General features: G+C 43.8%; 1 protein-coding gene across 1 annotated transcript in view; it reads left to right on the plus strand.

Moving 5' to 3' along the window:
• The first annotated feature begins 1,261 nt into the window (after positions 1–1,261).
• EPHA5 (EPH receptor A5) overlaps positions 1,262–15,609 on the plus strand; it is a 188,084-nt gene continuing 173,736 nt past the window's right edge. Inside the window, exons 1-2 of the mRNA XM_026043157.1 lie at positions 1,262–1,390; positions 13,910–13,974. Of these exons, the coding sequence (XP_025898942.1) occupies positions 1,282–1,390; positions 13,910–13,974 (174 nt within the window). The 5' untranslated portion in view covers positions 1,262–1,281. The remainder of the gene's footprint in view (positions 1,391–13,909; positions 13,975–15,609) is intronic.

Raw genomic sequence — 15,609 nt, forward strand, 5'->3', positions numbered from 1 at the left:
TGTTTTCTTTCTTTTCTCTTTCTTTTTATAGGAAGAAGATATGTTAAAAATTGTGATGCTGAGGGCTATGTTTCCACGAAGTCCATGACAGAAAACTTTAAGCCAAAACTTTCATGAAACAAACTGTCAATGACGAATTCAAAGCTGTGCTGTTGTGCCTCTCTCAGAAAGGTTAAATATGCCTAAAAATAATCTTTAACCAAATTGGCAAATTAGTACCTTCACGTAATTGAATACCCTTACAGCAGTCAAACTGAGTGATGGTGCGAATACATTAAAAGCAACTGTCTTTTAAACATACGTCAGGGACAGTCTCTGTAGATAATATACTGCTAAGAGGAGGGTCTTCACTGTGGTTTCCAGAGCTTTTTAGCATTTTGGAGGTTGGTAAACCTTGTCTGCGACTGCTCCCAACCACCCACCCTCGCAGCTGTGTCTTGGGGACTTGTGACACATGTGAGAAACCACAGGGAAAGTTTTAACACAGTTGAGTTACGTGTGGGTGTTGTCGCACCTAGTTTTATGGTATTTTTGCTTTACTTGTCATCGCAGTGGAGGAGCACTCCCATTATTTTTCTTAGAATTACAGATATCCAGGCTCAGCATCTAAGGAGAAAAGTCTGAATGTCACTCAGCTGCCCCCATCCGTTTGAGGCTCCGAGACAGGGGCTGCCGGGGGCAGAACCTGAACGTTTCCCATCACAGCTTAACGTTGCCTTCGAGCCTCGGGCTTTTCCAGCCGCGCGGAGCGGGTCTGGAGGCGCCGCTCCTCCGCCTTTCGCAGTGGCAACACTGCCACCTGCTTTCCCGCTCCGACGGCCTCGTCCCCGTCCCCGTCCCGCAGGTGGAGAGGCCGTTTCCTGCGCTGCGCGGCCTCGCCCTCGGCCGCACTGCGGCCCGCTTGGCGCATCGCTTTATCCCACTTGTCGCCACCGAGCCCCCTCTCACCGTGGGGCCGCCATGTTAGGCCCGCGCGGGCGGCCCTGAGGCGCGGCGAGGCGCGGCGAGCTCGCTCCGTCCCCGCGCGGGATGGCGGCGGCGGCGGCGGCCGCGGCAGGTCCGCCCCGTCGGGGGCGTCTCCATGGCGGCGGCGGCGGCGCCGGGCCGCCTCCCCCATCCCCGCCCCCGGTTCCCTAGTCGCGCTGGGCGGCTGGACAGGAGCGGAGCCGCGCCGCGCCGTGCCGTGCCGCGCCGCGCTGCCAGTCCGCGCCGTCCCCGAGCGCCACCCGGGCGGGCAGCGCGGACGGGGGAGCCGCGGCCCCATGCGCTGAGGGCGGCGGGATGGGGCTGCGGGGCCGTGGCGGCCGTGCCGGGCCGCCGGCTCCCGGCTGGACGTGCCTGCTGCTCTGCGCCGCGCTCCGGAGCCTGCTGGCCAGTCCGGGCAGCGAGGGTGAGCGGGGCCTCGGGGGCGGCGAGGGGGCTCTCTTGGGCTTGCTTCATGCGTTTTGTAACCCGGGGTGTGAGCTCGCAGCGCCGCCGCCCCGGGACGGCCGGTGGGTCGGGGCTGGCCGCGGGCGCCCTTGCGGGCTGTGTTTGCCGTGGGGAGCGGGGTCGGCACGCCCGTTTTGCAGGACTTTTCCCGGGGTGCGGAGGGGGGACTTGAGCAGCGTCGCGCGTTGCGGGGCTGGCGCAGGTGTCTGTGCACGCGTGGGCTCGGCGCGGGTGCCCGGCACGGCTGGGCTGCAGCGGCGCCTTGGCGCGGGCAGGGCGCTCGCAGGCTCTGGGATGGAGCTCGGGGGTGCCCGGCTGGCAGCGCTCACCGGGAGAAGCCCTGAGCATCCTGGCCGCAGTGCGCCGAAAGATAAGCATATACACAGGGATACAGGGAGGAACGGCACGAACGTGCCGATGCTTAACCCGTAGCGCCGCTCCGCAGAGCGAAGCTGGTGGGTCTGATGGTTTGAAAGATTTCATCTTTTTTATTTTATTTTAATTTTTATTATTTAATTCGTGCCTGGTGCGGGCAGTCCTTGAGGCTTTTCATCATTTGTGGGTGAAGCGCAAGTTGGCAGCGCGGGGGGCCCAAGTTTTGCACAGTGCGGGGACGCTGGCCGCTCGCAGCGGGCTGCCTCTGTGCGGCATCGTGTTTATTTGTGAAACTCCGGACTGCCCAAAGCAGGGAAAAGAGGGGAGGGAAAGAGCAAGCACACCACCTTTTCAGAGATGTGGCCTGAGGTAGGCAGCTAGCCGTAAATTATTTTTCAGAGCAACAATGATGTGAATCACAATTAAAAAATGGAGCGGGGAGCGTGTTTCTCCAGCTTCTTCTGGCTCTTCTGCATGCTTGGGCTCAGCCTGCTGCTGTGTTAAGAGGCGGCTGGAGATACGCTGAGCCTGGTCCCCATTCTCCTTTGCCCACTCAAGCATTTGCCCCAAATTAGGGAGCCTTCCCCCTGTGTACAACAAGGAGCTGCAAAATAGGATGGGTACCCAAGAGGGAGCAAGCCAGGAAAGGATTAATGCAGTTGCTGAGGAGCTTGGTTTAGTGGCATCTTTAGAGAGCAGCTATAGGGGAGTATTACAGTAATGGTTAGCAGCGTGAGGGGTTTGCTTTGTGGTCTCTCTCCTTCCACTTCCCTTACTTGTGCTCTAATTTTGGTCTCTTCAATAACTGCAAAGCTAAGAGACTGCTGGTAGGAGGGGTCTAACTGCGGACCTGAACTTATTCAATAACTGTTCTCCTTGGCTGCTAAGAGATTTATTTGTAAACAAGCATTATTTGACAAGTGCTTCTCACAGCAGGTCTCCTTTGCCAATTACAACTGAATAGCTGTGCTGCGGGGAAAGGTTCACCCTGCAGTACGGGAAGCCTGAGGCATGAGAAACCTCAGACACTGTCCGTGCACCGCTGGCACTTGTCACCAATTTAGGGCTGAAAAGTTCACTTTGGCTCCTTCTGGGTTTCGAAGCATGGGAAGAGAAAGAGCCTCCCTGGGCTTAGTTGTCATATTTAGTTGATTGGGAGCTTTGCTTTTTCTTGGATGGAGGTGGCCATCTTAGGCGTGCGAATAATATTTCCTGAAAGCAGTTGGGCTTTGGTTCCCTGGGTCTTTTTGGTTTTGATAGTCCTACAGTTACTTCTATTTTCTTGTCTTTTGGGTGTGTTTCACACTTGTGCCATTAGGAAATCATGTACTGTGAGTTGTTCTTTTATGTATTTGTGTGTGTGTGTGATGGAGGGGGGTGCTTTAAATATCTAGGTTAAGGCTGGGGCAGGGTGTGGGGGCATGGTGAATAAAGACATTTCCCTATACTTATATTTGGGTTTCTTAGCACAGAAATAGGTTTTCAGATGAGCAGCAGAGTTTCAGAAATGTCTGCCCATTCTGATGGGCAGCTATTGAGTGTTCAACCTGCCACCTTTGCAGAGTCTTCAGATATAAATTTTGAGAGTATAAATAGGGAAATGGGGTTGATTTTTTCCCAGGATTTTTGGGGGGGGGGAGAAGGGCAGGGATTTTTTTATAGCATACAGTGGAGAATGAAGCCCGGTCCCATTTAGATGTTATTTTTAACTCTTTATCAAGGTTCTATTGCTAGATAGAATTGGAATCGGAGACTTCCTTTCTCTCTTTGGCTATTTCTGTGAATTCAGCACAATAAAAAGATCCCCCAAAGTACACTGGAAAGTATTGCATGTTATACTGAAATGTTGAAATGTCAATATTTCATCATGATTTATTACTTTAAAATGCCTTGCTTACAGTCCGTCCATAGGGAAGCACTTTCCTCGAATTACCGTCATTCCATAGCATGTTTGGCTGAACACAGAATGAAAATCCGTTCTGGTATTGGTAATAACTAGAAGCTTCAGACTTGGGGAGAAAAAAAAAAAGGCAGCATTCTTGACACTGCAATTTGGTGAATTAAATATTTCTGGAAGCTTTGTAATTTGGAAGTAACTGGCGGTGTTGAGGGTACGTGAACCTGAACAGATTTCCTTTGTGGGCTGTGTCTTGTTTTTCCGCCAGCCGTCACTCCTGACCTGTCACAGACCTGAGAGCCAGCCCTGGACTACACAGCTGGATTTCCGGCACCTCCGTTAGTTTAAAAGTGCACGTGTTTTAAATTAATCTGTTGTAAGCACTCAGGTTTGGGAAGTGGCTTGTGTAAATTATTTATGTAAAAGAGTCTGAATGAACGAATTGTTTAAAGACATCCTCCCCCCAACTTCAGAATGATTTGTTATCTCCTGTGGATGCGGATCTCATTTGGAAATCACCCAAATGACCTTAAAAAGTGTCAGGCTGGCAGATTTTTAAAAGATTGCAATGCCTTATACTTTCTGACTGCTTGTAATAAAGTAACTCAACAACAAGCTTGCATAATTATCATTAAATATGAAGTATATTTCAGTTCAGGGCGTTTCAGCAGAAATAAGTGCTGATAAGGCAATGCTATAACAATTGAGTATATTTTTAAACAAACTATGGCTTGAAATAATGACATTGTGATTTAAATAGGCAAAGGTGAAAAATGTAAAATGAGTCTGCCTCTGCAATGAATATGTATACTATTTATTTTAGGGACTTCAGTCTGGGGGGATATTCTTGAGTTTCTGTGTTTGGTCTTCTTTTAAGTCTTTGGGGGAAATTTTGAGGCTGTAGTTTTATTAATATATCATTTTTATTTTGATTATATAAGTGAATAGAATTAAAAGGGCGGGTTTGGTACAGGCAAAAAGATGGGAAGGTTGTAATTTGCAGGTTATTGCTACCAGAGCCTGGAATGATCCTACCTGTTTGATTTGTGGTTTGCATTGGCTGCTAGTTACTATTTTTATGTCTTGGCATGCTAGATAAATGAATATTTAGGTATAATGGAACAACGTTTATATCCTGCTAGTGAGTAGAGACTTTTTTCGAGGAGTATGTCATATGTTTAGTGGAAGTAAGTATAAAAATAATTCTTGCATTAGGATATTTGAATTAAGCTGATGGTTTGGCTACCAAAATGTATGATCAAGGTTGGTTTTTTTTTGGTCATGAAGTTGCTCTTAGCAGTTTGGCTTCGTATGTCGTGCATTGCTGTAGTGGTAACTACCTTGTGTAATTCTACAGGCATTAAGGATAGTCAGGATGTCATTAATGCCAATGCCATTAACTTCTAAATTCACTGCAGTGGAATCGCTGGGATGAGGAAGGACAGCTCACGTCTAATGGTCTTTCTGGGATCAGTCTTATGTGATGTATGTCTTTCTAAGAGGTATAGAATGACTCAATCATAGCTTTAAAATGAAAACTACCATCCTTATTTGATACTAGAGTGGCATTTGAAGTGCAGCACTATAAGTCTATGACTAAAAGCATTGCTGCTTAATGACACATTTTTAAAAACTGCAAAGTAAACAATAGTGATAGCTGACTCAGAGACAATCTCTGTTTCCTTTTGAAGCTTACCTTAAAAACTGTAATAAATAATGGAAAACAGGCAAAGTGTCTTACAGCCACTGGCAGACCGTCAGCTCATAGTATGGTAAATGTTGACACCATAATTTGATATATAAAGCAGCTATTTGCAAATCAATTTACAGGTGAACAAACTGACAGGTACCGTGGGGGAAACGCACGGTTAGTGTGTCTGTCTGACAACCTTTTCCCCTTCTCTCTCCTTTAACTCTCCCACAGTTGCCTAGTGTTTTAGCTCTAACACACTATATCCACATGTGCTGATTCCTTTCTTTGAAAAAAAATAAGAAAACCACATCTCTCACGTAACAAAGTGTTTACTGCTTGAACTAAATACAAATAGCATTCTGCAGCAAGCCCAGGAGGAAAGGAGGGTGCGAGTCAAATATCAAGAAATGTTCCTGAGTCTGTAAAGTCAGGTCAGTTATCCGTGGTGCCTCAGTCCTTCATCTAGCTTGTTTTATTCTTTGTTTTCTGAGAATTTCAATGTTTCTTCTGCTGAGAGTTGCATTTCTACTGTACACTGGTGCAGAGTTCTCCACTGGAAACACACAGAGAGATAATTTTCTGGAAACATTGACCATCAGTGCTCACTTGTGTAGAGGAAAGAACATTCCTTACAGCTCTTCAGTTTATACTCAGCCTTCTGGCCATTAAAAAAGTTTAAAAATCAATAAATAACTTTTTTTTTTTTCTTGATGGTAAATGGAACAGGCATGTAATTTTAATTCCTGTCATGAGAACATCTTTCTCACTGACCCTAAGTGCTAGTGAGAGTCTTTGCTTTTCCTCGACGTTGCACAATATATATAGAAATAGTGTTAATGATTGTATTGGAAAGAAAAAAAAACCCTTTTATAATTTATTTTTCAATTTATTTTTCATTAAGTCTTTGAGTTCTTTAATTAAATAGCTTTGCATTTCAAAGGCGATTTTTTTTTCTTCTTTCAAAAATATTCTTTGTTTAAGATGTTGCTTTTTGATATAAACAGAACTGAGTAATGTTTTGTCCTCATATCATGCTTGTCCTCCTTGCCCCTTATTCTGTGCTTATGACTAGCTGCATTTTCACTGAGGAGTCTTGCAGAGGTAAAAGTGTTTGGTGCCACATCCTTCCCGAATTTTCACCTATTTCAGGAAAAGTGAGTTCTGACTTATTGTAGCTTAGGACTTTCTAGGGATTTTCTACCTTTCTGGTTGTCTTTTGTCCAAACATTTCTGTTGCAGTCCCAGTTTTGGTAGCTGCTAGGGCTTTGATGAGCAGAGAGGCTGAGCCTCTCCAAAGATTGGCTCTTTTATACTGGTGGAGGGCAACAACTGCTCCTGTCTTTTAAGGAAGCCAAGTAGGGTGCACCCCTGGGACCCGAGCTAGCGGAGCCCACCAGCTAGCTCTTCAAGGCAGAGATAATTCCTGCAGAAGAGAAGGCAGGAAGGCAGGGCTCTGGAGCTGCAGGTTTGCATGCCAGCTACTTCGTTTGACTGGAACTGGTCATGCTGAAATATTTTGACAGTGTATTAATTCCAAGGTTTTCTAACTTGGACTGGTTTTATTTAGATTAAAAAGAGTGTGGAGCAGCCAGTTTGGACTTCTTCATAATTCTGTGAGGGCTTAGAGAATCCCTTGGAAGCAAAATAATTCTTTGGCAGTCAGTTCATGATGTTTCTGTGAGGACTCATTGTTTTTATATTGCTTTATCTGTTTTGTATGTGCCAAATAAGTAAGACTACTTGCAGAAATCTGCGTATTTCTCTTTTTTATTTCATTCTTGTACAAAAGCAGTCATTTCAGCTTATTCATCTCTTCTTTACTAATGTCCTTGCAAGTTTTCTTCTTAATATTGTGCTGGCAATGCGCTATTGCTACTAGAAACCTCCATTCTCTTCCCTCAACAGAAAAAAAAAAAAGGGAGGGGGATAAAATATCAACCCCCTGAAAACCCATAGATCGTCGTAAACTTTTTTTTCCCCTACTGAATGCCTAAGCTTTATGTCAGTTTGTCCTTCTTCCTCTGTGACTCCAGAGAACCAGGTGGCAGCAGAAGAGTCATTTCTGTCAACGGCAAGGCTTTATTGATGGTGGACACTGAGGTCTTTCAAGTCTCCTGATGCTGAAAGCCGCTAGCTCTGCATTTGCTATTTGTGTCCCTTGGAGTCCCTTTTAGGAACAAAGCTGGGATTGCTTTTAGTCAATAACTTTCTGGCGTGGGAAAGGACACAAATGAATTTAAACACTCCCAGCAGGTGGTTTGATTGCATTGGGATTTTGGTGCCTGTATTAAAATAAGTGCTGAAACAGGTGCTTTTTTAAAGTAGGGTCTTGCAGAAACTGTCTGCATCTTTGAACCACTAGTAGCTAGGTTGAAAAGCGATAGGTGGTCTCTTTCTATCTCCCTCTGTGCCCTGAGGAGATGCCCAAGCATTGCCATGCCACTGGTGTCCATTGACTGGCAGCAGTGGCTCTAAGGGTGGCTCCAACTCTCCACGCACTGGTCTCCAGGCTCAGGTGCTTTGCTGCTCCATGCAAGCCCATGTGGTGCTGGTCATGCCCTACCTGCTAGGAAGTTTCTTGTTGCTTGTGAGTGACACCAGCACTGAAGGCGTTTGCGAAAGCGTGGTGTGGGAGCTGCTCTGCAGCTTGCAGTTGTGGAGCTGCAGAATATTGTTTCCAATGAATCTCAGGAGTAGAGCCGGAATCATTTATTGACTTACTTTCCTTTTTTTTTTCAGTGAGGAATTCCTTTTAGATTAAATGATGGTTTCAGTGGAAATGGTGTCTTTTGTTGTTGTTGTTTTGGGGGGACTTTTATTTATTTATTTATTTATTTAAATTCCACCACTCCGATTTCCCAAAACAAACAAAAAATGTCTTTTATTTTGTGAGATGCGGAGAGCTAATATTTTCCTGACCACCTCTAGGTTATGAAGCTCAAACTGCTTTTGGGTCATATGTTATGAGAAGAGCAAACACAACTGCCTCTTGCCTGGAGTGCAGATCTTTGCAAGGGAAAGCCTGAAGTTTGTTGTTTGATTTAGTGGGTCTAGTTATAGAACTGAGCTTAACAGTCCAGATCCCTGATGCTACAGCCAAAAAATGTCTGCCAAAAAATACCCTCAACCCAGTAAACTTTGACAGAAGGGGCAGTATTGCACTCCTCATAAATAGAAGTTATAGATATAATGCAAAATTTACTGGGTAAAATAGTCTGGCTGACTGTAAGATAGCAGTTGTTCATCTGACCTTAAAAAAAAATCTATGAATTCGTGAGGTAGAATTTAACATTTTGGCACTTGCCATAAAAGGAAATCATGAGGAAACGTAGAACCCAGTGTAGCCAGCATAATAAGACATCTGTAGTTACTATTAGTTTGTTAGTTCATTAGGTAGTGTATACTTTCTTCCTCCAGTGGCTTATAAATAATAGGTATTTCCACAATGTGTGTTCTGCTGTAGTTGATTTCCATGAATGGAAATATTTCCCGAGCTCTTGCCTGCTTGTTTTGGTCCTAGCTCAGTTGCAACTAATTAATCCAAAGCATCTGCTCCCCGATGACTTTGATTCTTTCCAGGAGTTTTTTTTTTTTAGTCTGTTTTTGCTTTCTTGGATTATTTTTTACTGTTGTTTGCTGCAATGCCTTGGATTTATACTTCTGGAGAAATACTTGGCACAACTGGGAGAACAGTTGGAAAATGAATGGCAACAGTAGTGCAATATAATCAGTAAAGATTTATGAAGATGGAAAACTTGACTTGTGATGTGCCTGTGGGTAGCTGTGTGAGCTCTGGGAAAGTAGGAGGAAGGGTAAGGAGCTATACTGCATAACAAGAACCAAGCACTTCACTGATGGTGGTTTTTGCAGCAGTAACTCTTGTCTTCGCCGAGGGTGAGAAGTGACAGCGAGAAGAGGCAGGTGCTGAGGTAGTTTGACAGCCTCACACACTTGGTGTAGCATCAGTCCCTGTCCAACTGGAGGAAATGCCTTTCTCCCCCAGCATTTCAGAAAGGATCCTAGACCCTACCACATCTGTACAAAGCCAGCTGAAGGCCCAAACCGTCATATCTTGGAGATGCAGGGCCTGTCAAAAATCAGGTAACACTTTCAAAAGACCTCCCTGTGATGGTCCAGCGCAAAGCACTGCAGTAGTGTGTAACCCCCACCCAGCAGATCATTCCACCTCATGCTAAATTTCCAGTGCATGAATATTCCCATCAACTTCAGAGAGGTTTCTTATGGATATTCCAAATGTCTTTGCTCTTGCAACTAAGCAGAGAGCTGTGCAAAGGAGGCAGGAGGAACTGTAAGGTTGTAGGAGCACTTAGTGATTTTCACCTTATCATCTCTTTTTTCATAGAGGAGTTCAAGTTAACAAGAACAGCGTTCAGATTCCTGATGAATCCATAACAAGTGTTCATTTCAAAGCCAAGTTTTCCATATTTTATATATATGTATTTATATGAAATGGTAGTCTGAGTGTTTTATTCGAAAATATGCTACATTTTTGCTTGCAAACATTTAAGTTAGCTTTAAGTGAAGGTTTCTTTAACCTCTTTTCTTTTTGTGATATAAGCTGTAGTCCTTTTCAGTTTTATTTCAGTGGAATAAAAAAAAAAGGTTTCATAAAGCTTTGCAGCTTCGTAGCATAAACTCTATCACCTCTTGATATCCTGACCATTTTGCCTGTTCTCCTGGAACATTTTCTCATGAGACACTTCTGTATGTTTGGTCATGTTTTAATCTTGGAAAGCTCCACCTGAAAGTAAGAGCAGGATGTCTGCAGTGCATAAAGAATTCTTGGGGTTTGCCTTGGAGACCACGGCCACCCTGAAGAGTTGAGTTTGTTACATGCTGGCAGTGCCTTGAGAAACATGGAATCATTTTGGCTAAAAAGACCCTCAAGATCATTGAGCCCAACTGAAACGCATCACCACCCTACCCAGCTAAACCATGTCCCAAAGTGCCTCATCTACGTGTTTTTGAATACTGCAGTGTCAGTAACTCTATCAGTTCCCTGGGCAACCAATTGCAATGCTTCGCCAGTCTTTCTGTGTCGATTTTTTTTTCCCTAAAATCTAATCTGAACCTCCCCAGCACAATTTGAGGTCATTTCCTCTTGTCCTATTGGTAGTTATTTTGCCCCTGTATGAATCACGATTTTTTTTTTTCTGGAGGATGCTTCAATGCTGCAGTGTCAGGCATTGTGTGACTGGGATCACGATAAACGCTCAGTGCTTCATGCTGTTGACGGGCTACTTTTTTTGTTAGTTCTAGGGGATTCTTTCCTTTTGAAACCTTGGAGCCATTTCAGTTTAGTGGTGCGACCAAAAGCCCAGAAGCAGTAGCTTCTACTCGAGATGTTCTGCATGAGCTGACGTAACTACGTGACACCTTGGTGATGAGCCGGCCTCCGCTGTGTGGATGAGTAGGCCAGTTCAGGTCAATACTGAATACTGGCAGCGGCCTCACGGGCTGCTTGCTGGGCTTGTGCTTCCTTTTAGCCTGATTCCTGTGCAGTCATCATGAGGCTGCTGAACACCAGTTATATGAATGTGACAAGGACTTTTGAGTAGAAGGCCAGATGCACCATCTTTTTCAGAGATTCCTAAGTGAGAAGATGCTGTTAATTCACCACCTAGAGTTCAGGGCAAAGGTTTAGCTCACTTCTCGTTTTACTTTAACTTAATTACTCACCTGTAGTAACCAGCCTGTCTGAGAATAAGTATATGCAAATTCCTCAAGCTCTTATTCTATATTAAAGAAAAAAAAAAACTGTGGTGTGACTTTAAACTTAATCATTTATCCCACCCTGAAGGCATGGAAGTTAATGATGATATAGATCTGTGTGGTTTTGCGTTCCTCTTGACTGAACATTGGAAATAATTAGAGCTTGTGGGATGGGTGGCACTGATGGTGCATGTGAGCACAAAATGTCTGTGAATGTATATGCTCCTTCTCCCCGTTCATGGGCAAAAATACGTGTGCTACACGGACTCCGTGCTGTGCAGTATTTTGCAGATTCGTTGAGAGGTACCTAGCTGGTGCCGAGGAGAAAGGAAGCGGGAATAAATCAGTTCTGTTCTTTGAAAGCTTTTAAGGTTCCAGCCCAGCAGAGCTGCTAGTGATTTCTGGAGAGGTTGCTTAGCGGGAAAAGCTTCCCTGCTTGCCCAGGGCTGCTGAGGATAGACGGCTCTGCGTTCGGCTGGGGGAGCATGTAAAGCGCTGGTGCTGATGCAGAGGCCCCCAGCTATGCAGGGGCTGAGCCTGGTGCTGAACGTGCGCACTATGGAAGCACCAAGGCCATTTTGGCCTGAATCGCCTCCTCCCGTGCCATAAATGCTGGGTTTAGTTGGCTGTTAGGCAGCCACAGCCAAGCGCACAGTCTTCAGGCAGGTTGGGGAGGATCTGGTTATGCCTCTTCTGAAATGATCTGTTGTCCCTTTTTTGCTATGTTGTAGGCTGAAGCAGAGAGACTTTTGGTTTTTTTTATTGGGGAGCTTAGGTTTTTGCCCAAGTATTCACTCCATTAGTGCTTAGGGCTTCTGTTTTTGGTGGTGCCAGCCCTTTCATAAAGTTCCTTTCCTCATGTTGCAGGCATGTTCTTACACCTGTCGTGTGCCTGTTGACTCTTCCACTGCCTGGCCAGTCCTCTTTTTTTTTGTTTTGTTTTGTTTTGTTTTGTTTTTAGTGATGAAAGCTGATTTGACCAAAATAACATCCCTGGCTGGGAGTCCATGAGTTTGTGGCTCTCAAGCCCTGGGGCAAGAGGGCAAGATTGCCCAAGCAGGCGGCCTGCAAGACTCACGTGTGTTGGGAGCTCCTTTGGCTGAGGGTTGGGGAGCTTCCCCCCTCAAAAAGAGAGACTCCAGGGCTTTCATGGCATGGAGTCAGGGTCTGACACTGATACAGGACACACAGACTTTCCAGAGAAGTCTGCCGGGGGTTATGGTTGCAATAGGAAAGATGGGGATACTTTGCACTGGAATAGTTGTTACTTCTGTTTATAACAGTTTTTGGTTCTTGAAAGCAAAAGAAATATCTCGGTCTTTACGGGCAATTTAAAATAACTACTAGCTGAATGTATTCCTTGAAGCAGATCAATACAGTGTGGTATTTTAGGAGATATACTGGGAAAGCAATTCTAGGCAAAAGCCATGGGACAGCCGGAGAGGCTGCTGTGACTTTTAAGCCCCTCAGAGCCATGTGAATTATACTGGGAGCCTCTGTGGTCTCCAAAGTGGCCCAGTCACAACAATTTAAAGTCACTAGAGACTTTTGTTTCCTTGACTTGTGAATTTGGTGTTTTACCTTTTACCGGGCCCAGTGCAGTAGCTCATCTCCTTTTTATTTTGTTCTATTTGCAACTCTACTGGAATAAGGGAAGAATTGCCTTTTTTTTCTAACCGAAGATTTAGTATTCACTTTTGTTGGTTGACTCACTGTTATAAAAATTCCCACTGACTTGATTTAGAGTTGAATAGATCATATTATCTTCTCATATGCACCGAATTGTTTTGAAATTGAAGTTAATAACAGCAATTTAAAAATTGCCGTTGATACAAAGAGAATACAGTGTTTAGCTGTCATATTCTTTTTAAAATTTGATGTTTGAATAAAAGCACATTTCTCTCTCTTTTTTTTTTTTTTTACATAATTAATATATCACAAAGAACTTTATAGCATCAAACACTTCATCTAATTACATTCATTAGTTGCATCACCAGGACAAGTTTTAATTAAGTTGTACAATGTAGATCAATACTTGTTTTGCATCCATTGCAACTTAAGACAAGAAGATACTGTTCCACACTGTTTAATCACAGTGATGGTAAAGCAAGGAGTTTGGATAAATCTGCTGTTGTGTTGGCAATCTCATAGCATTCCCCACACTCTTCAAAAAAAATATGTTACTGTAAAACTGGGAGTGTTAGAAATCCTGTTTTTAAGAGTATTTTAAAATGACCTTTCTTCGGTCGCTATGAAGGAAGAAGTGCAGCTGTGTTTAGGAGCACTTGGATTTTGGCCTTGGACTTCAGCTGGAGAAGGAAATTAATGAGCATTTTACCTGAAGACTTCAGTGAAGAAAATTTGGCTGTTAGTGGGTCATATCTATAATGACCGAGATAATAACAGCACTTTTATTTTGCTTAGGCTGTGATGTGGAAAGCAACCTAATGGTGTATTTACTTACTGTGACTGTGCTTCAGTCTTGTCCCTGGATATTATTCCCACTGACTGTGCTGTAGTGCATTGAAAGCTCCCAATTTTCTTTGTGCTTTAGCAGGAGAAAACAATCTAGCTAGCTGGATTGCCATGTGTTGCCATGTACTTTTGCTATCCATCACAAAAAGAGGCTACCTTTTTATTTTAACCTCCTTGGTTATAATTAACCTCCTTGGTTAATTATAAGCAGTCTGATTACCATTATTGCCCAAATCTTGAAGTATTTACTGAAATTTGTAATCCATCCAACTTCCTTAAAGGTTTTTCCTCTTGTTCCTTTTTAGTGAATTTACTGGACTCGCGCACAGTAATGGGAGATCTGGGATGGATAGCGTACCCAAAAAATGGGGTAAGTCTCTGTTTGCTTTCTCACTCACAAATTATACTAATCGTTTCCATTCCAAATGCAGACTACTGGGTTTAAAAACCTCCCTGGAGTGTTTTGTTGGCAATGGAAGGAAAAAATAAATAAAACAACAAGCTGTGACTGGAAAAACGGAGCTGTGTGGCTAGGGGATTGATTTATTTATGCCATAGAGTCAGCCACAAGTATTTAAAAAAAAAAAAAAAGAAGAAGCTCATAGATTTTCTTGGTATGAAGAGAGGGGAGAAGGCTGACTTTAAATGATAAATTCTGATTTTTTCTTCTTTTTGAGTATTTTGGGTGAATGCATATCAGTTTTCTTGAAGTCTTGTGCACCCCAACATCTAGAATATTATTGTTTGCTTTAGATGAGCGCTCCTGTAAATACCTGTAGGTCTGAGCCCCATCTCATTCCACTAACTACACTGAAAAGGGAAGGTATGTGGCTTCCTGAGTTGATATTGAAGAAAGTGTTGGGGTTTAGGAACACAAACATCCTACAGTGGATCTGTTTGGTCTGACTGCATCTTCTGAGCCGCCACTGTTTTAATGGTGTCTTCTCCATGTACATCTGGGTAACACGGATCAACATGTTTTGTTTTCCTGCAGTTGCAGGAAATATCAAGTGGTTGCCTACCTGTTGTGGTCTTGATTTCACTGGGACATACTTGATATGCTGGTGTCACAGAGAGTTTATTGATAAAGTCATGTAAGGTTGCTTCCTGCAAGCTGACTTCTTTCAATTCCTGGAAGTGATGAACAGTATCTGATGTTAGAAAATGTCCTAAGATTGAAACACTACACAGCTGTGCCCTCCAACAAGACAGCCTTCAAGATTGTGGCATTCCAAATTTTTAAACACCAGCTGAAACTGGCTGCAGGATTGCCTTGGATTCCAATTTCATTTGGATGCCAGTTGGATTGTATTGAAAATGGTAGTGGCAGTGTTTATATATGAAATCCATGTAAATGCCGTGCGTCTATGTGCAGACAGTGAATTCAAACCTGACTTTCTATGTATTCTATTCTTTTTTCTTCCATGTGTTTGAAGAGCTGCCTGCTACGTCATGCTTTATTCTTACTGTTAGGAGTATTCTGTAGGTTGTAGTCACTTTAAGTACTTGGTAGAAATTCCAATAGTGATATGGTTCCTAGCGAAGATACATTTTTAAGTAGCCTTCACAAACTCTTTTACTCATTAACCTAATGTCAGTAAAAGTTTTCAATTAATTTTGTTTTTTTATTTTAGAACCACATCTGCTAGAAGTAGGAGACTGCATAAGGAGCTCAACTGTTATTAAAGAGATCAAGCATTTAGTCTTTGTAGTTCTCTGGAAAAGCCAGGGAAGGGATACTTGGGGAAGTATGGGAAGTACAGGGACGGCTCAAAATGAAAGGCTTTGAAAATAATTCCTGCACCTATTCTTAAAAAATAAGTAATGGAGGGCGGGGCAAGGGAGGCGAAGAGAGGGAGAGAGGTCCAGTTCACAGATTCACAGAATATTTAAGGTTGGAAGGGACCTCTACAGATCATCTAGTCCAACCTTCCTGCTCAAGCAGGCACACCTAGAGCATGTGGCACAGGGTGGCATCCAGGCGGGTTTTGAAGACCTCCAGAGT

This window comes from Nothoprocta perdicaria, unplaced genomic scaffold (genome assembly GCF_003342845.1).
Source record: "Nothoprocta perdicaria isolate Ctin4 unplaced genomic scaffold, notPer1 scaffold_322, whole genome shotgun sequence".
Classification (NCBI taxonomy): domain Eukaryota; kingdom Metazoa; phylum Chordata; class Aves; order Tinamiformes; family Tinamidae; genus Nothoprocta; species Nothoprocta perdicaria.